Source organism: Drosophila arizonae, chromosome 2 (assembly GCF_054131065.1).
Source record: "Drosophila arizonae isolate 15081-1271.41 chromosome 2, UAZ_ARI_1.0, whole genome shotgun sequence".
Taxonomy (NCBI): domain Eukaryota; kingdom Metazoa; phylum Arthropoda; class Insecta; order Diptera; family Drosophilidae; genus Drosophila; species Drosophila arizonae.
This window is the reverse complement of record NC_142922.1, coordinates 27,442,571-27,463,706: the sequence shown is the minus strand read 5'-3', so window position 1 is coordinate 27,463,706 and position 21,136 is coordinate 27,442,571. Positions and strand designations below refer to the sequence as shown.

Below are 21,136 nucleotides of genomic sequence, written 5' to 3'. Positions count from 1 at the left end.
TATATTTCCCAAGCGTCCTCGGTCTGTGCGTCTGGATTAAAATCATTCAATAAACTGAAAATGACACATAAATGAAATGAAAATGAAATATATATATTGCAATATTAAAATTTAAGATATGTTAATTTTCAGCATTAGCTCAACTAATAACCAATAATGTATGTTTAACTATATCTGTGATATAGTCTGGAATTGATAATTTTCTACATACATCATTTTATTTATTTTTTTATAATTTAGCGAAAGATTTATATTTCAAATTTAAACTTTCAGAAATCCATCAAAATTTGGTTTTAAATTGGTCAAATATGTAATATAGGTAAAGAACTCGTCAAGTGTATTCGTAATCACTGAAATCGACGTTAATTGTTCGGTGAGACATAAGTTACTAATGCACATCAACTTGTCCTACAGCAACCAGCTGCAAATGCTTTTGTGCGGAAGCGCTGCAGAGTCTCGTTGCGACTGGTCCGCAATAGCTGCAGCTAGATCTGGGGCTAGAGCAGGACCGGGAAAGCATCACAATATTTTAGAGGGAAAATAGGGTAGCAAATTATTCGGTCTTTTACATTTGAAGATGTCAGAGGGTCCGGCGGATGATTGTAACCTGGCAGCAACCCAAGCGCCTCTTTTCCTTGGTGAATCGAAGAGCAACAGTGTAAACACCAACGACAGCACGATGGGCAACAGTAGCAACAAAACACATAGTGCGCAGCCTGAGGATAATGAATTTAACGCATTACGGCAGGCAGCGATTAGAGAATTGCTGGAAACTGAAATCAATTACGTGAAAGTTTTGTCAGTTATTTGCGATGGGTGAGCAACGAATGAAAACGAGCAATGAAAAATCAAAATAACATCGCATTGATTGTCCATTACTCAGCTTTTTGCCAGCCATGAGAAGTCATACAAATATCTTCCCAAGAGACAGCATAGACATCATCTTTTCAAATATCACATCCATATACAGGTTTCATCAAGTCTTCTTGGAGGCCCTGCGGAAAGGCGTTGAACAGAATCAAATAGCAAAAGTGTTTCTAAGTATGGTGAGTATGTTCTCTAAAATACTGTAATTATGTCAAAAAGGGAATTTTATACAACCAGCATAAAGGATTCCTATGTTATTCCACGTATTGTAATGCCTACACACGAGCTGTAGCAGAGCTTGCATCTTACCGGGATGATAAAGACGCGCGAATCCTACTTGAGAGGTAAGTAAGTAGACCAATTAATTGAATTGTTATTAATTGTGCTTCATTCATGACTCAAAAGTTGTTGCTTGGGTCAACTACCTCTCTCGGCACATCTGTTGGCGCCCGTCCAGCGCATCTGCCGCTATCCACTCCATTTGAAGAAGTTAATGATAGACAGCAGCACAAACGAAACGGGAGCAGAGAGTAATCAATTGAACTATGAACATGTCGACCTGATCCAGCATAATGTACCTGATACGCACGCAACCGTTAACATGGCGCTGCAGAAGATGCGGGTTGTCATAGAAGCTGTAAACGAGGGCAGGCGCCACAGCGAGATCATTGCAGGGTATCAGGACAGCTTGCAGAACTTTAAAGGACTTCCCCTTCACCTGTTTAGCACGCGTTTTTTCCTTCAAGCCGACGCCAAACGATTAAAGCACAATCTGTGGAACTGCAGATATATCCTGATCATTTTCGATAGACAACTGGTCTATTGCAAGCGAGATTTCATTAAGCGCAGGAACTTTGTCTATAAGGGTCGCCTGCTTTTGGACTGTTGCACCATTGTGAACATGCGAGATGGCGCCAAATTCGGTTTGCACACAGTAAAAAATGCAATACGTATCTACTGCAGATCGCGAAATAAATGGTACGACTTTAGTTTTGCGACCACCCTCCGTAAGTATATATTTCTTAATTCGCTCGCCCTAGAGCGAACATTTTGTGGCCTAACGTTGAATGTGTCAGAGATAAAAAGGATTGAGTTCAAGGACGAGCAACAAGTCAACGAATATTGTGACCTATTCGAGTGCAATGCGACCCACTTTCCGAACCAATCAACTCATCATGTTGACATACGATCCAAAAGAACAGAACGGAACGATGATATTCCCAGTACCAGCAGTGGAACTGGAAAGGGTATTTTGGAAAAATCTGTCAAATTGCTCCACCGTCTTCCATTCATCAGATGGTTTCGAAAACCAAGTGATTCCAATTGCGATGCCGCCGTGGCGAATGTGCCACCAAAACAGATTCAACCGACCCGTAATTCAAACATCACGCTTGCCGAAGCAGAGACCGATATTTCTTATGCTTAGTTATCGTTTTATACATTATTATTTATATACAATCAGAGATATTATAGTAACCGCAAAATTTGTACCCGAAAATGCAATATATATGAACTCCAAACAATTAATATATATTAAAAATGTTTTAGCAAATAGTAATATGTAGCTTCCTTTTCTTATATTGTTTATATTTTGTGCGCTGTATCCTCTTTTTGGATGCATATAAAATATATTATGTACCATAATGATGGAACCCATTTTTCTCATTGACATTGTATTTTATCAACCAAGTATTATTTTAGAATTATAAGTTTAACTACTCCTATTTCCGTTACGTTTCTCTGCTTAAACGTCGTCACATTAATCGGTGCCAATGCAAGTTGCAACTTGCAAGTATTTAAATAGAGTTGATTTTAATATTTATCGATAACCAAATACTGATATGTAATCCAGTAATAAGTTAGCATAGGGTCGGACGCTATGTTAAGTAAGTGGATGCCAATGTTTAGTAAGAAAACAAGAGCTGAAATTAGAGGACGCTTTAAACATCGATATTCATATCGATATAAGATCAACAAATGGGTGATCGTATTCTCTCACTCTCGCGTATATACAGATGATCATTATAAATTATTAGCGTTTGTTGTGCCTTACCATAAATATTGACAAATAGTAATGTTATTGGAGCGTCACTTGTGTCACTAAAAGTTCTTGCTTGCTAAAATGCACAGCGTAGCTGGAGCTACGGGGAGTAGCAAAGTTGTGGCCACATTGCGCGCCGATGGCAGTGTGGCAATGGAGGCTCAATCCTTGAACCAGCAGCTATCCAATTTGTTGAATTATGAAATTGTAAGTATTAATACATGTGTAGAAGTCTCCGAACTATGAAATTAACTTATGTATGTTGTAATTGTAGCGGACCGAGGGTGAGCTTCTGTTAAAGAAGGGTAGCACGCACGGGCCAACAACTGTCGTTGACTTGGGGAAGCAGCTCTTGCAATGTGCGCGAGACAGTGACGTTCCCGGTGTGAAAGCTGCCCTTGCACATGGCGCCCCGTTTGTGTCGGACTGGGTAAGGCAAAAACAATCATAAAATTATTACTATAGCTGCAATCTTCTAATTTTTAGCTGGGCATGTCAGCACTTCACTTTGCTGCGATGAACAATCAACTGGAAATCTGTGAAATTCTCTTGCAAGGCGGGATCAACATGGAGGCGAAGACAAAAGTAGACCGAACTCCACTGCATCTAGCCTGCTATTTTGGACACGAGCGGATTGTAAACCTGTTGCTAACCCTACGGTGTGCTGTAAACGCACGGGATATGGTGAGCACCAGCTTTGGAATTCATAGTATTTTCCTTCTATTGAACTGAGATTATTATTTTGCAAAGCTTCGCATGACACCCCTGCACTGGGCTGTGGAGAAGAAGCACAAAAGTATTGTTCGCATGCTATTAAAGAGTCATGCAGATGTAACGCTAGTCTCCAAGTTTGGGAAGACCCCCATCGCCCTGGCCGTATTAACAGAGCAGGCAGATATCTTAGCGGAGCTCGAAGCGGCGCGCCAATCCCAAGCCAGCCGTAAATTTAACGAAGAGACGGAGGTAAGTCGATTATGGACTCAATTTTAAACTTGAGACTGCTCAGGATTAATTTGAGAATCGAGCAATATATATTTACATTGTCTCATTGTTCCCCACGGCTTACCACAGCAAAGAGCACGCAATATTAAAGTACGTTAAGTTTAAATATCTTTGAAACATATGTGAATCCAGATATAACTTAATTACATAAATATTTTTTAAAAAGTTGAAACATATTATAAGTACAAATGCTTTGACTAATTTTTCTAGAAAGAAACCAGTGAAGCAGTTAATTCTATTATGGATGAGTCTAAGTCAATACGAAGCCTTGACGACGCCGACATGTCGGTTGAGGATAAGATGGATGTTCTAGAGACGTTGCGCGGCCGTAAGTTGTTTTTAACTGTTTGTCATAACTAAATTATTGATTTTCTTGTTTGGATAGATACAAATATGCTGGGAAACTCTGCCTTAAATATGCTCAAGACGCATGGCATTGCAGACATGATGCAGGACAATCAAATAGGTAATATATAGCTGATATCAAGATAACATAGTTCTTTGAATATATACATTGGCTATTGTAGACGACGAAGCTTCGAAAAAGATGTTAAACACCGCACTTCGAAATGGTCGACAACTGGTGCTCTCTGAGGGCGGGCGTATGTTGTTACATGAAACAAACCGCGGCTCCAATGTCAAACATAGTACAAATGGATCTATAAACAATAGTTTAAGAAACAGCGCAGTCAGTGTGCAGCATCCCAGTATAAATCAAACAACTCTCAATTCTTCCCCACAAAAAATTCGTATGAATGTTATCAAACAGAAGGAGTCATCATCGTCAGCAAGTTCATCAGGTGGTGTTACGAAAAACAAGGTGTGTTCTTCACAGCTTTTGGCTAGTTGCCAACAGAGAATTTATCGGAATAAATATATATAACTATCTCTTTAAACAGAATATAAGAATAATATCGCTGACTGACTTCAAAAAACTTTGCGATCAACCAAAATCCCTTCAGAAAATACCTGCAACCTTAGCAAGGTAAGTCTGGTTACAGACGTGCATTGTTTGTATTTATTGATTGATTACATTTCTAGCTCTGGAGTCGTACGCCAACTTGCTGATGGTACCAAATTGGTTAATATGCGACAGATACAAACTCGTCAGGTTTGTTTTAACCTTGTGCCATGACGACAAATATGTTTTAACAAGATCTATTCTCTATTCTGTTTAGTTGAAATTACCCTCAGTGCCCAGATCCGTTGATAGTAGTGCTATTGATGATCAGCAGCAAGTACAGAACGAAGTCATAGTCCCATCGGCAACACACAATCCCGCAACAACGAGCACGATGCGGGGGCAAGTGGGCACTGTGCAGACTATTCAACTGCGCCCTTCTCCAGCAGCCGGAACTGCTGTCGGCGCTACTAACAATGGCATTGTTAATAAATCTTCACCAAATACAACGATGCGCACAAATCTGCGCACTGGAAATGAGTTCAATACTACGAAAGGCCCCAACGTTATGCAGTTGCCAACATCCACAGAAATCTGTCGACAGGTGCACGAGCTGCGACGGCACAATGAGGAGCTAAGGCGTCGTGTTGATGTAATGCAGAAGGAAAAAGAGGATATGCTGCTGCGTATTGAACGATTGGAACAATTGGTTCTGATTCGAGAGTCGGACACAGAAATGAAATATGTGGATATTTAGCGAAGGTGTAGTTTATTTACTTTGTAAATATCGATAACATTACGCTAGGAATCATACTTAAGTAAGTTTTAATGTAAGGAATATTTTTTCAATTTTTAGTTTGACTGCCCGAACACATTTTGATAACTTTGACCTATCATATGCTAATAACAACTTAAACTATAAGGAGTATATCGATTGTAAGATATATTTAAGAGTCTGTAACAAGTAAAATGTTCAAGTTTAAATGTTACATATATATAAAAATGTTGTACAAGGTGCACGCATTTATTGAATGCGTTATTGATTAACGAGTTTTTATTATGATAATTTTTACATTTAATAAAGTTGTAATAGAACAAAGTTGTACGAGTGCAAAAAAGGCAGAGTAGAGGAAATATCTTTTAGCTTATAAGTTGCTCGACGTCACTTATAACGATGCTCAACTACGTACTTTTCTAATGCGTAACCTCATACTACTAAGCAATGGTATCGATACTTAATGGCAAAATGATACTTCGTGGGTTTTATCACCATTGCTTATGTTGGCGCTTATTGGACTCATTTTCCTCGTATATTAAAGGTGGGTCCAGTTTTTAGAGGGTGTAACACGTAAATATACACAATAATAATTTAAAATAATGGTAACACTATTATCGAAAGTTCTTGATGATAATTTTACAATTACAATCGATGACTTTCTGCTCTTTGTGATGAGCAACTACGAGCTGTGCACTATCGATTAAAATATGTATATTATATTCTTTTTAAATGGGGCGCCAAAAATGTTTAAGCAAGCAAACAAATAAATATTTTTAATTATTTTTTGCTAATGGTTTCCCCCTATTTTGTTTCTTAAAATTTAAATGAAAAAAATTCATGTACTAGATTTGCATATTATTACTTCAAAGCGTATTGAATTTTTCTAAACACAGAGAACTTCGCTGTTAAAATTAATGATAGTCGAATTATATATTTCCAAAGGCAAATAAAAATATATTCAAATATTTTATTCTCTTCGAATTTATTAAATTTTAAAAGGCAATGACAATCTGTTAAAACCATTAATACCCATAATTACGATGTAATTTCACAATGTCAAAAGTGTTTTGGATTGTTTTGTTAATGTATATTCATATTTTTATTATTATGAATAAATAAAAATATAATAAATATTTATGCGCATCGGTTTATGTAAGTATTAAAGAGGTTTGTACGTATGTAGATTGGAATACATGCTTGTAATTCGATAGCGACGATTCGGGAGTCCAATAAGAAATCAAGAATATTTCAAATCAGACTCGCAAAAGTCTTAAGTGTATCTTCATTGGTGGCTAGCGTGTAGCATGGTGTGAGCTTACGACTAATGATCAGCTGTAATTACGCAATTTTACAAGATTCGCTCACAAGCTTTATACATTTTTAATAAATAATACAAACTATAATTTTTCTAAACGAAGTAAATTATGCGTTAAAACACTTAACTAAATGCTAGACTTCGAGGACCCATCCGGGCTACATTTATTGGCCGAGCTGGTGTGTTTTCTTTCTTGGGAGATTTTCGGGCTCCATCCTCCAGTTCCTCATCGTCGCCGAAAAGCAGAGCAGCGAGACTTGTTTCAAATGTTGATTTCTTATGCTTCGTGGGCTCGCTCTTGATTACGGGTGCGTTTGTTGATGTCGCCACTGACGCAGCGTCACCGTCAACTTTAGCTGTTGGCATTTTCGCTGTTGTTGTTGTCGTTGATGATGACGATGATGATGTTGCAGGAGCTGTGCTACTGTCAGAAGACATAGACGAGATTGACGTCACTGTACTTACAATTGAAGGCTTTGTAGGCTGCGATCTGATCAGTGCCAGTGCCATGGGTTTATTATTATTGTTTTCGCTTAGCTCAACATTTTCGTCCTTTGCTTCGCCTTCAGATTTCATGTAGTTAGCTGGGAAAATTGGTTTGAAGCCGCCTTGCAATTGGGGCTGGAAGCTATCCAAATCCGAATGCTTTTCAGTCGTAACATCAGTGGAGTTCTCGGGTTCCTTTTCCTTTTTATATGCACTGGGCTCAACATCGGCACGATTGATATTATTTTTTTCGTAAACCTTTTCGCTTGAGGCTGATTGTACAATCTTCCAATTGCTTAGAGCAGGATTGGCCATTTCACTCACTCCGCTGCTGGCGCCACCCAAACTCACGCTTGGATAAAAGGGCGCCATGAAGTTTTTCTCGAAGTTGTGCCCACGCAAGTCAAAGTCGTTGCCCAAAACTTCCTCGGTTTGGGTTTCAGGGCCCATTTCGTTTACACCGTATTTTCCGCTGAAGAGTTTCTGATCCAATTTCATCGGTCCGTTGTGAATGAACGGGTTTGGCTCAGTCGGTGTATATGCTATCGCGATGGGTGCTTCGGTTCCGGTATTGAAGGAGCTTGTGATGATACGTGGTGCAACTAGGACGCCTGGCACAGGCTGCCGCAGTGGCTGCAGCTCGGTGTATGCGGCGTCTGGCTTTTCTATCGGATATGGAAACTTCTGTTTGTGCAGTGGCTGCAGTTTCGCCTGCTGCTGAAGGGACTGGGGCTTCTTGTTCTTCAGAATGGGCTCTTGCGGCTGTTCACGAACTACGGAAAAGGGCGTATTCTGGTATTCCACGGTGCCAGCAGCTGACGAATCTTGATGCAACATCGTATCCCTTTTTTCATTCGCACTTGCTTCACTTTCAAATTTGAACTTCTGCTCGATTGCCGTGGTCGCCAATGTTTCTTGGGGATTGTTCTCGGCTGTCACTTGAATTTCACCGGCTCCAGTATCTTCACCATTCAGCGGTTTCTTCTGCGACTGCAGCATTTGCAATGTCACAACTGCCTCTAGCTTGGATTCATTCGTATTTTGGATATCCTTGCTCGGTGCCTGTGGTGGGTCATTGATAACCAGATCTTCCTCTTCATAATCTAGATCGCCAGGATTCATCTTCAAGGGCTGTGGGGTAATTGGGGCGTGCCGCTCAACTGGGTAATAATTATCGATCGCTCGCAATGGACCGGTGGGTCGACGTGCGTACATGCGATCCCGCAACTGTGGCGCTCTGTGGCCACCACTGGGTGGCAATCGATAGACTCGTCTGTTAACAGCCCCCGGAGCATGTGGATTACCAACGTGCTGGTCATATTCCGAAATGCGGTTCATGGGATAACGACTTTGCAATTGTGGCTGATGCATCGGCTGACGCCGATTAGAAAACTGTGGCTGAGTCGATGGATTGTAGGGCATCTTCATTCCATGCGTAGGCAGACGAAGATTTCCGGGCTCATGTTTCATATGTGAAGGATGGCCACTGGAGATCTTTGCATTGGGTCGGAACTGTGGTAGAATGTTTGGCAGGTTTCCGTTGGGACGTGGACCCGTGGGATGCTGAGGCTTGCGGTCGAACTCCTTGTAGAACGGCGACGTTGGTGGATCGCTTGGGCGGATTCCTGCAGTTAAATGGCCCTGGGAATTATGCAATGCTTCGTAGCGAGGCGGCGGCACCATCTCCTGTGATGGCTGTTCAGTTTTGCTCGGCTGCTGTGTTGGAAATTTCTGCAAAATAGATTCAATTGATCTAAGTATATACCTGTTCGTAATTATAATTTCAATTTACCAGTTGCTGTTCGTGCTGATTGATGTTGACGACTTCGTGCTGTTGGATTTGAACATTAGAATCAGCCGCTTTCTCGTCGCTGATCTTTGGGAACACCACGGGATTGGCATGCTGCAGCTGCTGCAGACTGACCGGCTGTGCATGTCCATTGATATGTGGTGAGCTGGGTGGACCAGGAGCTGCGACGGAAGAGGGCATCTCAAGCGAATCCTCGTGATTGGATGGGAATCGAATATTGGTAGACACCAAAAGATCCTTAGTATCTTGGCTATTGGACATGGCTTGAGATTGCGATGACGTTGGCATCGTTGGCTGCTGCTGCTGCTGTTGGTGACTGTTTGCGTTGGCCAATACCGTGGATAGAGCAGCCTCAGGCATTTTAGTTGCTGGTTTCTTTGCTGGTGGCGAACCTATCAGCGGCAGCTGTTGATATGGAGAGGGTGCCTCTGGTGGCGACTCTTGATAGCTGCCAGGCGCACCTCCGGCTCCAGCTGGAGCAGTCTCAGGAGCAGCTGGCGCAGCGTTAGCGTTCGATTGATATTGAGGGTTTGGATGATAGCTTGGTCGTTGCTGATATGGTGGAATTGGCTGCTGCGGCGATGGGAATTGGTGTTGTTGATGGGGAGGCTGTGGCCGGTTCACATTGGATATGTCTTCATTGATGACCTGGCCGTATTGGACACTGCCCGTTTCCTTCGAGAAGAGCTCCTCGTTTTGCACATTGCCAAAGTTACTCGGATGACTGACTTGTTGCTGACTTCCTAGCACAAAGGATGCAGATTGCTGTCCAGGCGAGATCACCACATTGTTGATCTGGCCCGGCATTGGGCGGTACTGCATAACGTTTGGCTGCTGCACCTGGTACGAAACATACTGGTTGGCATAGCCTTCCGGATTGCCAGAGATTACCTTCTGATCGTTACCGAATTGAGGACCTGAGTGCATTTCCTGATTAACATTCTGGTTCTGAAGCGCTGTTGGACGTGGCTGCAGCTGCTGCTGCTGCGGGGAGTGCATGGAAAATGGCGAAGGCTGAGAGGGTGCAATCGGCTCAATCAAATTGCCCTGGGAGTCAAAGCCCTGATTCTGCTGGTAATTGTTGGCAACTGCTGTCTCCTCCTCAGCTAGATTATTGAAGATATCGCTGAGGGTCATTGGTGGCTTGGGCGATTGCTGCGCCGCCTGCTCCTGCTCGAGTTTCGTGTTTTTCTGGCCCAGCGTATGGTAGACGTCCGCAGGGTCCAGATTCGGGATTTTGGTGCTATCGGTAATTTGAACTTGAGGGCGTGGTGTTGTAGAGGCTGCACCACCAAGTGGTCTTATACTAGGGGTTGAATACATTTTCGTGACAGTCGTTGGCTCCGTTGGAAAGATGTCTGCCTGCGGCGTTTGATGATGGGTAGTGAAGGTCACTTCGAGGCTACTTTTTGTGGGCTTGGTTTGCTGCTTTGGCAGTTGTTGCTCGGTTATTTTGGCAGTGGTGCTCGGGACGCTTGGGGGGCTGCTGGTTGTACTGTAAATATTCGGCTTCTTCGAGGGAATAAACTTCTTCCGGGTGGTACTGAAGCGTAGAGGTTGACTCGTTGTCGATACGGATACGGGAATCGGACGACGAGTTGTGGTTGTTCGTCTTGTTGTAGTAGTTGTTGTTGCTGCTGTTGTTGTTATTGTTGTGGGTGGGCGAGTAGTCGTAGCCAGCGTAGCGGATACTGTGACCTTAGTTGGACGACTCGATGAGGTGGCTACTGTTGGGGTAGTACCCGTAGGTGTGACGGCCGTCAACTTGGTTGTCGATACAGTGTAATAGTTTTCGCTATGGTACTTGGGCGGCACGGGTGTGACTGGCGCTGCCACCATAGTCGGCTTCTTGTTCGTAATGTAGTTCTTATTGCTGCCTTGGTACTTTAAGTTGGCATACGAGCTGGAGACCAGCGGGTAGACAAACTTTGATGACGAGTACTTCACTGGCAGATTGAGGAAGTCGTGAATGTTTGGAGTCGAGATGCCGTTAAACACAATTTTCTCTTTCGAGTTAAGCACTTCGTTCACCTCTGGCTCAATACCAGCTGGTTTCTTCGCACTGAAGTCCAATTGACCCGAAATCGGATCTTGACGTGCGTAGTAGGGTTTGCCGTCGTTAAAGATCTGATTCGGCAGAACATAGCTGCTTGAGATAACATCTTCCTCGGCCGATGCATCACCGTTGCGTGCCTCCACGGGCAGCAGGGCGGAAGATATGTGTTCAGATCCATTAGCCGAGCCATGCCTCACGTTGCACAGCAGCACGAGCAGCCCTGCGACGAACCATCTAACTCTCATATTGTTGCTGTTTATGGGAACTGCAATAGACAATGATAATGATAATGATAATGATAATGATAATGATAATGAAATGCAATGCAGTAATAAGAAGAGTCGTTGGTTAAATAACTCATTCGCATACTTTTCCTATTATATTTCTAGCAGCAGTGGACCTGTTTCAAACTAGAATAAACAGAAACTCTCGCTTGGCCAAACAGTTGCTGATGATGCCACCCCTTATGTTACAGTCTTCCATTCAACTGGAGCTCACCAAATTTGGTAATGGCACTTCCAATCTTGCGGAGCGACTGTCATGCTTGCTTTTTGCTTTTTATGAAAACAAAAACAATCGGCAAATAAAAGAAAAAGTGAAAATTTCTCAAATAGACGCTATTTAGCTAGTTTATACACGTTATTATACTCTGCACCCATATCAGCGGCAGGCAAGGGTATGCTCAAATTGCGCAGATGTTACACTAATGTCATGTATGTAAGCCTTTCAACACCGGCGGTTTCTCTACGGTGTGATTTAAAAGTAGGAAAGCCGTTTTCAATATTATTACTCCACGTTATTCTCATGACTTTAAGTCAGAGCTGGAGGCCAACATGCTTTGATTAACAACTTGATCAACGTAAAGCATATTCTGATTTTTATTTTCTTTCTCCGAAGACCGCTTTCTTCTCACATTATTATTTAAATGATGTGCATAGATGAATGTGTTTCTCTTCGGTTTAACTAAACGACAAGAAATAATCTCAGAAACATTCATATTTTGCATTATAAATCATTTTGTCTATTTAATTTTGCATTGCAAATCATTTTGTCTATATAATTTGACGTATTTCGAATGTTGTGATCAAATCTTTTTCTGATTTATTTAGAAATATATATATTACATATGTACATGTATTATATTTGAATATATATTATGAGTTTTCTCTCGTTTTTGTTATCAGCCAACCAAATTATAAAAGTTCAATTCCTCATTCGCTACGCAGTAGTCGCTCTGTGGCTGTGGCAATTGCTCGAGATTTACTCTCAAACAATTGTGGCAAAACAATTGGCAATGCCAACGCATTACCACAACCGCTCTGCATGTCCATTAAGCAGCGACGAGTTTTATTGCTGCTTTCAGCGAGTGCAAGTGGTGCGTGGAGATACCAATCAACTTTCATTTAAATTGTCAAACGAATAGTCAATTATTCTCAAAGACCATGTCTTCGAGTAATTGCGTTTTACACAGCTAGTTTTACAATCAACATTGAGATGCCTAAGCAGAAGGTATTTGCATTGCTATGCGTATGGCTCCATATCGCTGATCAGAACACTTGTTAACTGGGTAAATGGGTCATATTTTAGGTAAACTTGTTTACGCACCATCGATAACTACATCGACGACAACCGTCTGACAGTTGATTCTATCAGCATGCTAAAAAATAACAGGAAATTTTTAGATAATAAGCAATAGTCAACTAAGATATACCCTATGAATAAATGTATACAGAACTAATGCTGCTACACACTGATCTAGCAATATTTGCATTCAAATGCTGTTCTTAAACTCATTTGATATTTCTCATAACATAGCTTATGCTGCTCCTGCATACCCTTTTGCACATTTTAGAAGCTACAGGATATATTGATTTCAATGGGGCACGAATTGAAGCCAATGTATTCAATTCAATTTATTTTAAAACACGAAAAACCTGTCAATGAAGCATTCCTCGCTCGCCGGCCAGCCACCAGCTTTAGGGTGGCAAACGAAAGACTTAAGACACGAACGTTCAACTCATTGATGTACTGCAGTAGTTAAATGTGTTTGATTATGCTATATTGTCACTAAGAAATGAAATTTTCATTTCTTCCGATTCGACTTCACCTGCCAGCACTTTGGACAGCCAATTTGGTTTTGGTTTTGTTTTTTATAATAATATATGCATTGGGGTCACTGTGCTAATTGTTTAAAATTATTATTCAATATGAACCACCGGCCAAATCAAATTTTACGGCTAGCCAGCCATAGCTATAGCCATAGCCGTTGCAGGGGAAAACGTGTAGAAAGTGCTAATTTAATTAAATTTAAATATTGAAATGAATTATGGCATGCCTTGGCATTGCTCGCTCTCTACGGCTGCTCATGGAGGCATATGGGCAAAAGTTCGCTGAACTCTCTGAATAATTGACCCACTTTTCGTAATTTAGTATTGCCGAAAAGATGTTTATTTTTAATATTAGATTAGAGCGATGCATTTGAAATGCATTTAGAGCTGCTTAGGCAGCAATGATGCTTTCTGTGTTTCCCACGCACCCAGACGAATGTGCCAGACAACGAAGCCTAATTTGTTATAAAGTACATCGTATAATGAGGATAATGGGTGCTTGAATATAATATTGCCGCTTCAAAATATGAAACGCAAAACATAATAACGAAAATGTCGAGTCTTAAATGATTGTTGAGCAACAAAGAAAACAGAGCTTACAAGCAAATGAAGGCGCTTCGCAAGCCTCAACTTTAAACTGGCACTGGTAAGTTGATTCATCAGGCGGGGCCGCGGCTACCGCTTTTCTACATTTCTTTCAACGAACGGCATTGGCTGCAGCTGCAACTTTCACTTTTGACAGTCAAAAATTTCTCGCTCAACTTCTGACGCCGCGCACACGCGCAGACGGCTTTATGCTCAACTTTAACCACAAATTTAACAAAAAAGAAAAAAAAAAGCTAACAAATTTTTATATAGAGAAGCTAAAACTAAGTGGCAAGAGCCATAAGACAGAGCCAAAGCCAATGCGAGAGCCAGAGTCAGAGCGGAAAGGCCCGTAAAAATGTAATGAAAATCAGTGAAACTTATTTTGTTCTTCTGTACAACGGTCTCTTATCGGCAGCACATTTACTTTATATTAATTTACGCTACCTGGCTAAATCCCAACCAAAACAAACTCCATGTAGCCAGCCGTGCAGCGTCTAACCATTAAAAAGTTGACCTCGTTAAAGACCAAGTACCGACGGCCTGCCGCGGTGACTTCTTCGTATTCGAGAATGGAATGTGGACAGTCAGCTGGGCCTGGCCTGGTCTGGTCTCAGTGTTTGCCCATTGTTTAGCTGGTAAACATTCGAATTCCAGTCGAATGGCAAACTAGCTATTGGCAATACACTTTTCAGACTAAATTATTTGAATAGTGATGCTGGTATAATTATTATTAAATTTGATGAACTGATTCCACTGGTAAGAGAAAAAACAAATAGTTTTCGATGGTGACTCAACTCCACGAATCTCATTAAATTAACCAAAGTCCGTATCGTTTGTGTAGCATTCGTCATTTTCTTTGCGAAATGAGCAGATCGCGTGGAAACAGAAAGCAAAATAATACAATGCCAAAATTTTCACTTTTTAAGGTGCGTAATCGGCTTCGGTCACTCAAATTTACATACATACATCCGAAACATACTCATACATGACGTTTCCAAATATACATATGTATATATGTGTGTTTATGAGTATGTATGCATATATGATTGTTTATGGTTTGTCGTTGTGGTAGCTCAACAGCAGGTTTCAGTTCGTTGGCTGGAATTTTATAAATTTGCTGACTTGGGTAACTGCTACAATCAAGAGCTTAAGATCTTACTATCCAAAAGCAGCAAGAAATCAAAATTCGAATCTTGTGAGTCTGAGACAGAAATGCACCGCATTTGACTGCAAATAATGTTGCGCAAAAGATGACAGACCAAAACGTATATAAAGTTATGTTTTTATTCATAGATTGGTAAAAATAAAAAACACGAAGAAATTCAAAAGAAATGGTGAAATTGTCGTTAGCTTGCGTAAAAGCATTGAAGTTCGTGTTGGTGTTCACAAATGGCTAGTCACAAAGAAATTATACATTGGGAGTAAGTAAGTGGTCAATCAAAGCTGTCACATTAAATGCTTCGATATCGAGGGAAAGAGTCTAATTGCTAAAACACTAGACAAATGCTAAATATATGTATATGTAAAAAGTAATATGAAAGCCCCAGTCAAGATTTGCTCAGACTCTCTCTCTCTCTCTCTCTCTCTCTCACACACACACTCATTGTCTATCTATCTCACCCTGTAATTACTATAAACACAAAACAAATATAGATGATTTTCATAGCCCATTTAGTCTTAGTCTTTCCTTCCTATTTGCCCAGATCTCAACGAAAACCCACCTGAAGATTGCTAAATACTTGCGTATCTGTTTATGGTCGCTTAACTTTATAGCACAAGAGTGAAAAACCTAAGTTGCCTCACAGAGAGCAGCGGCATTGATATAAATGCATCGATGCACCGGTCTCTGTGAAGTCATGCCTTACCTCAATCGCAGTTCGGCTGGCCACCCTGTGATCTAATAACCCACTTTGTTTACTTTTAGAATACTAAACTCTGTTTCTCTCTATCTATCTGTGTAATATCTTTCGCGTGTAAAATTATGCATCCACATCTTTTTTGTTGTATAACAGAAGAAATACAAATCACGCAATGATTAGTGAGTTTGTGCACATTATTTAGGGAAACGCTAGATCGAATACAAATCTGTGCTTATGTATATTTATGTAATTTTAGAAATCGTTACACATTTCTACATAGTGTTTATATGTCCATTAGGGCAGTGCAGCATGAATAGTTGAGGAAAAAAGCAAATGGAGAGACATACATATGTATTAGGGTCAAGCAACAATTGCAACAAAAAAGAAGTAAATAATAGGAGCTCTAGATTAAAGAGTTCCACTTTAGCTATAGACAACAACAAGAATGAACAATTTAATGGGCACAGAATGTAACGAAAAACTAATGACAGAAGCTTTTAGAATGGGCCGCGCAGTAAGCTTGAAGTGAGATTTGAGTAATTTGCGTTTAATTTTGGCATTCTTACAGAAAATGCGTTTTGGGAGTGGTATAGGGAATACTAATTAGATAAAACTGTAAAGACTTTTTTCATACGTGACCAATATTATTGGAAATGGGCAATTTCACTCAACGGTTTTAGTTTCGTTTTCAAATTTCATAAATAGCTGTAATCAATCCTTTCATAATTCGAATTAAGTCCTCTCGCGGTACGAACGCTTAAATACACTGCAGAGCGAGAGGGCACAATTACCGTTTGCGATTTCCGATGGCGATGGCGATGGCATACAAAATTCAATTTATTTTTCCTACCACGTCTTTCGTTCGTTCGTATCGACCGCCTGACAGTTTATTTACTTCTTTTTTTTTTTTTTAGTTGAACCCGACACACTCGTACGCCGAGCAAATTTCAATATCGTATTGATTTCAAGTTTTCATTTCTCTTGCACGTACATATAAACTGTCTCTGGGTTGAACGACGCGTCTGCTACTGTTAACGGTCTCGCACTGAATGAAGAATGAAGCAGCGATGCGTCTAAAGAAATTTTATTAAAAAAGAAAGCACCGACAAATGAATGGCTCAATGAGCTATGCGCCAGCAGCTCAGCTAACAGAAAGCTGTTACGACTGTTGCTCTTGCTGTTAACGTAACAGATGGACCTTGGGCATGGGCAGCAGCAGTCAACAGTGAAGGAGTCAATTTTAGCTATGTATTTTCAAATTTAAAATAGAAAGTCTACATAAAATGCGTGTAAAATTAAGTTATAGCAAAATTGCAAATATCAATATTTATAAAAAGAAAGCGTATGTGTTACATGAAACACCCAAATTTTTTATATCCTTTAATTATGTATGCCTGTAAGTGAAAGCGGAAATTTAATAATACAATTATATCTTATTCAAAGCCACTTAAAGCTACATAACCGGAACTAGATCAGAGTAAAAAAACGAGGTAACAAAACATTAACAATTTAATGGAGGAAAGAAAAGCAATCGTCAATTATGTCTACACCTAAATGAAGGTAATGCAAACATAGGTATCATCAAATTTTTTTTTAATTTTGGTCGTTTTGTTGCACAACAGACCTGTAGGTTACTCGGAAATAAACGCTTGCGTAGTTATGATTTCTGCAATGGAATAGTTGTTTACATGTTAAGTTTGAAAATTAAAATAAAAAATGTTGTCTGAATAATAAATAAAGCTCGTTCATTTATTCTTCATTCTAATAATATAAATTTTAATTTAAAATTCTAAAATTATAATCACAAACTAAATAATAATTTTACAGCTTTCATTTGATTACTTCAATTGATGGGATCTTTCTGCTTGGCAATTCGACAATTGAACAACGTAGTGCGGTAAATTCATAAATTAAGAAACGGGCTGCGCGATTTTAAGAAGCCTGATTGAAAGGATTGTCCGGCGATTTGTTCCACTCCTTCATCAAAATTTGCTTCCATTGAGACATACGCAATGAGGGGTTATCAGCTTTGATGCGAGGCATATTAGCGGCTTCGAATGTCTTATAAGCTGCTCGCATTCGCTTCTCTGGATGTTTGTCTTCCTCGTCTTTGACACTAAAATTAAGGATAATTGTCATTCAATATTTTAACAAATATTATAAATTTTTACTATATACATTTACCTTAGCACTGCCAATGCCTCGTCAACATTTGTGGCTATGTCGGTATCAGCCAGAGATCTGTTTAAATTCTCCTCAATAATGTGATGTTGAACTACCACGCGAGCCGCTGCAGGTTTGTTAGCTTCATTGATTGCATCCATTACACGTTGTTTTTTCTCCATCTCGCTTAATATTTGTTGACGATTTATTTTTGCCAATGGCTGTTTACCGTGCGTTTTAATTGAGCTAAGCTCCTGATCCAACAGGGCCTTTGATTCTGCTTTACGACGTGCAGCTTCAGCCCGTTTCCTCTCTTCTTCTTCACGTCGTTGTTGCTTTTTAGCCAGATTTTTGTCATCGTCTTGCCACAGACGATCTTCTGCTTCCTTGGCCTTGCGTTCGTTGGCAGCTTTCTTGGTAGCATCCTTACGCTCACGCGCCTCTACGGCTTTTGAATTCATTCCCATTTTCTTTGGCATCTTGTATGTATATTATTGATGCAAAATAATAGTATTATCGCAGAAAACTGCGTATTCTCGAATCAAATGTCTTTCTAAACTTTGTCTCAATTTTGATATCATATGGTAGCCAGGGATGGATGCATCACTTTTTATTTTCAGTATATTTTAAATGCTAGCCTATTTAGCCTATGGTCACTCTAATACTTGCATACTAGATCTCTCATCTATTTCGGGCACATTGAGTGCTGCCATTTGTTGGCTATTGTTTATAGAAATCGTTTGATGTAAATAAATACACAATGGACATATTAAAAGCAGAAATAGCTCGAAAACGCAAGTTATTAGAAGAAAAACAGTTAGTGGACGACAAAAAGAAGTTTTTTCGTCGGGGCGACCTAAGTGCTAAAGACACCGAGGAAGTACTACAAAAAGTGGGATACAAGAAACAGGAGCAAATTGCAGAGCCCAGAACCGAGGGTGCATATAGTTTTGTAGCTGATGGCCAGAATATTTTACCCCGCATAGAAGTTATACGCCGACTGCGGGAGCGTGGAGAGCCTATCTTATTGTTCGGCGAGACGGAGCCAGAGGCGTTCGATAGGCTGAGAATTTGCGAAATCTCACAGCCTGAAGCTAACCGTGGCTTCCGCAACGATTTTCAAGAAGCTATGGAGCAAGTGGATGCAGCATATCTACAGGAAATGTTTGCAAACACACCCACAGCCAAGGAGGATAAGAAGTCGGACTTTGCAGAGTTGGATGAATCCATAACCTGGGAGAGTATACAGACGATGGCTCTAAAAATGGGCAAAAACAAAGACTATGACATGGACGTCATCATAACGCTCTTAACCTTTCTTCTAAAACTGTGGAATGCACAGATCGCCAACTACACAAAGCACGAGAAAATGTCAACGAAGGTCAAAATGACTCGCGTGATTTACACGCAGACTAAAGAGTATGTAAAGCCGTTGTTTCGCAAGCTAAAGCATCACACCTTGCCTGAGGACATCCTCGACAGCTTGCGCGACATCTGCAAGCATTTACTCAACCGCAATTACATATCGGCAAGCGATGCATACTTGGAAATGGCTATTGGCAATGCCCCATGGCCCATTGGTGTCACCATGGTGGGTATCCACGCCCGAACGGGTCGTGAGAAGATTTTCTCAAAAAACGTCGCGCATGTTATGAACGACGAAACACAACGTAAATATATTCAAGGCCTAAAGCGATTAATGACAAAATGCCAGGAATACTTCCCAACCGATCCCTCGAAATGCGTAGAGTATGTAAGCAAAAAGGATCGTGAATAAATAAATGCTTATATGTTGATTATATCACCGACTTTAATATATTTACATAGAACTATTTGTCCTATATATATGCCTAGAGAGCTATAACAGAGAAGGAACAAACATTCTAAACTGGGCATTTTACTTTTTTCCCAACTCCGCTGACCGCAATGATGCCTTTTCCACAGCATTAATAATTGTGGCTCTGAAAAGTGAAAAGCCATTCTATAATGTTTTTCTCAATACCCTCTGCAGGGTTTGCTTACCTTAGATTGCCCTTTTCGAGTTCGTGCACACCCACAATAGTTGAACCGCCAGGTGAGCAGACCTCGTCGCGCAGAACGGCTGGATGCTTTCCAGTCAGCAGCACCGTCTTGGCAGCACCTAGTAATGTCTGGGCGGCGAATTGTAATGCCATCTGGCGCGGTACTCCTTGCTTTACTCCACCATCAGCAAAAGCCTCTATAATTGTGTAAACAAATGCTGGTCCGCAGCCTGTGACCCCTGTAACTGCATCGATCATAGTCTCTGGCACTTGCTGAGCGAGACCCAACGAATTAAGCATCAAGTGGACCTTTTCTAGATCTTGGTGAGAGCAGTGTGGGTTGCCTGCGTACACAGTGCATCCCTCTCCCACTTGCATCGATGTGTTAGGCATTGTTCGTATAATCTTTAGTGCCGAAGTTTCAATAAATGCGAATTTCTCCTCGAGGGTGTTTAATGTTGTGCCCGCTAGAACAGAGACCAACAATTTACTTGCGTCCTTTGCCGATGGAACGTATTTGTATTTGAGTTGCGCTGCACAAGGGGCTAGCATGTGAGGCTTAACACAAATGAAAATAATATCTGTGTGCTCCATGACATCGTAGTTTTCATCAGTTGTCACTGCGCCCAAATCACGCCAGCGGGACAGATTTTCAAGATGCGGCCCCGATACCATAACTTGGCTGGCTTTAACAATTCCTCCAGCAATCAGGCCGGAACCAATGGCAAAGGCCATATTTCCGCCTCCAATAAATCCAATACGCTCATCCAACTTTGCCATATCGCCGGTTAACAGAAACGAAAATAGTTAACTTATCGATTGCGAAAATTGTTTAATTGTGTGACCAAACAGCGCAAAGAGAAAAAAGTTGCATAGTTTAGTACTTTCATACTAAATCCCAAGCATACTGTGTTTGCATATTACCAGCCTTAAATAACGATTTTTCAAATACTTAAAGCCGCAATGAAAGGAAAACCAGAAATTGACATCCTATTGAATACTAGAATTAAAATACTAATTTGTTTAAAACAAATAAAAAAAAGGAGTTTCGAACTTCTAAATTAATATAAATAGTAATCATAATAACATGATGAATGTATGTTCATCCTCTAGACAACCAAACAAGATTCGTTCAGTTAAA

At 40.5% G+C, this 21,136-nt stretch overlaps 6 protein-coding genes and 1 long non-coding RNA gene across 10 annotated transcripts; 4 read left to right on the top strand and 3 right to left on the bottom strand.

The window, feature by feature from the left end:
• Nucleotides 1–165: 165 nt before the first annotated feature.
• Nucleotides 166–2,425, top strand: LOC108608628 (rho guanine nucleotide exchange factor 4-like). Of its 3 annotated transcripts, none has more exons than XM_018000090.2 (6): nt 166–319; nt 415–816; nt 884–1,046; nt 1,105–1,211; nt 1,273–1,874; nt 1,944–2,425. In XM_018000090.2, the coding sequence occupies exons 2-6, from the start codon at nt 578–580 to the stop codon at nt 2,291–2,293; spliced, it is 1,461 nt and encodes a 486-aa protein (XP_017855579.1). In that variant the 5' UTR covers nt 166–319; nt 415–577; the 3' UTR covers nt 2,294–2,425. The 3 variants fall into 3 exon arrangements, with proteins under 3 accessions (XP_017855579.1, XP_017855580.1, XP_017855578.1); XM_018000091.2 differs by having other exon boundaries at nt 1,273–1,845; nt 1,908–2,043; XM_018000089.2 differs by having other exon boundaries at nt 1,273–2,425.
• On the bottom strand, nt 902–16,743 carry LOC108610558 (uncharacterized). The gene is made up of 3 exons (XM_018002771.2): nt 16,603–16,743; nt 9,183–11,521; nt 902–9,121 (listed from the first exon to the last, which is right to left on the bottom strand). The coding sequence occupies exons 1-3, from the start codon at nt 16,634–16,636 to the stop codon at nt 7,028–7,030; spliced, it is 4,467 nt and encodes a 1,488-aa protein (XP_017858260.2). The 5' UTR covers nt 16,637–16,743; the 3' UTR covers nt 902–7,027.
• Atac3 (Ada2a-containing complex component 3) lies at nt 2,980–5,910 on the top strand. 2 transcript variants are annotated; one of them, XM_018000087.2, is made up of 11 exons: nt 2,980–3,115; nt 3,183–3,338; nt 3,395–3,592; nt 3,659–3,871; nt 3,980–4,000; nt 4,121–4,238; nt 4,296–4,376; nt 4,438–4,730; nt 4,810–4,895; nt 4,952–5,021; nt 5,089–5,910. In XM_018000087.2, exons 1-11 carry the CDS (start codon nt 2,990–2,992, stop codon nt 5,566–5,568), a joined length of 1,842 nt encoding a protein of 613 aa, XP_017855576.1. In that variant the 5' UTR covers nt 2,980–2,989; the 3' UTR covers nt 5,569–5,910. The 2 variants fall into 2 exon arrangements, with proteins under 2 accessions (XP_017855576.1, XP_017855577.1); XM_018000088.2 differs by lacking the exon at nt 3,980–4,000.
• A 98-nt stretch (nt 16,744–16,841) lies between the features above and the next one.
• Nucleotides 16,842–17,785, top strand: LOC149270684 (uncharacterized). The gene is made up of 2 exons (XR_016268613.1): nt 16,842–17,371; nt 17,434–17,785. It is a non-coding gene; the product is annotated as an uncharacterized LOC149270684 (long non-coding RNA).
• Nucleotides 17,531–18,596, bottom strand: LOC108612457 (coiled-coil domain-containing protein 124). Its single transcript, XM_018005343.2, has 2 exons — nt 17,996–18,596; nt 17,531–17,927 (listed from the first exon to the last, which is right to left on the bottom strand). Exons 1-2 carry the CDS (start codon nt 18,451–18,453, stop codon nt 17,744–17,746), a joined length of 642 nt encoding a protein of 213 aa, XP_017860832.1. The 5' UTR covers nt 18,454–18,596; the 3' UTR covers nt 17,531–17,743.
• Nucleotides 18,597–18,734: 138 nt separating this feature from the next.
• Prp18 (pre-mRNA processing factor 18) lies at nt 18,735–19,773 on the top strand. Its single transcript, XM_018005251.2, has one exon. The coding sequence runs from the start codon at nt 18,735–18,737 to the stop codon at nt 19,749–19,751; it is 1,017 nt and encodes a 338-aa protein (XP_017860740.1). The 3' UTR covers nt 19,752–19,773.
• On the bottom strand, nt 19,767–20,869 carry P5cr (Pyrroline 5-carboyxlate reductase). The gene is made up of 2 exons (XM_018005307.2): nt 19,997–20,869; nt 19,767–19,935 (listed from the first exon to the last, which is right to left on the bottom strand). The coding sequence occupies exons 1-2, from the start codon at nt 20,773–20,775 to the stop codon at nt 19,872–19,874; spliced, it is 843 nt and encodes a 280-aa protein (XP_017860796.1). The 5' UTR covers nt 20,776–20,869; the 3' UTR covers nt 19,767–19,871.
• Nucleotides 20,870–21,136: the final 267 nt, after the last annotated feature.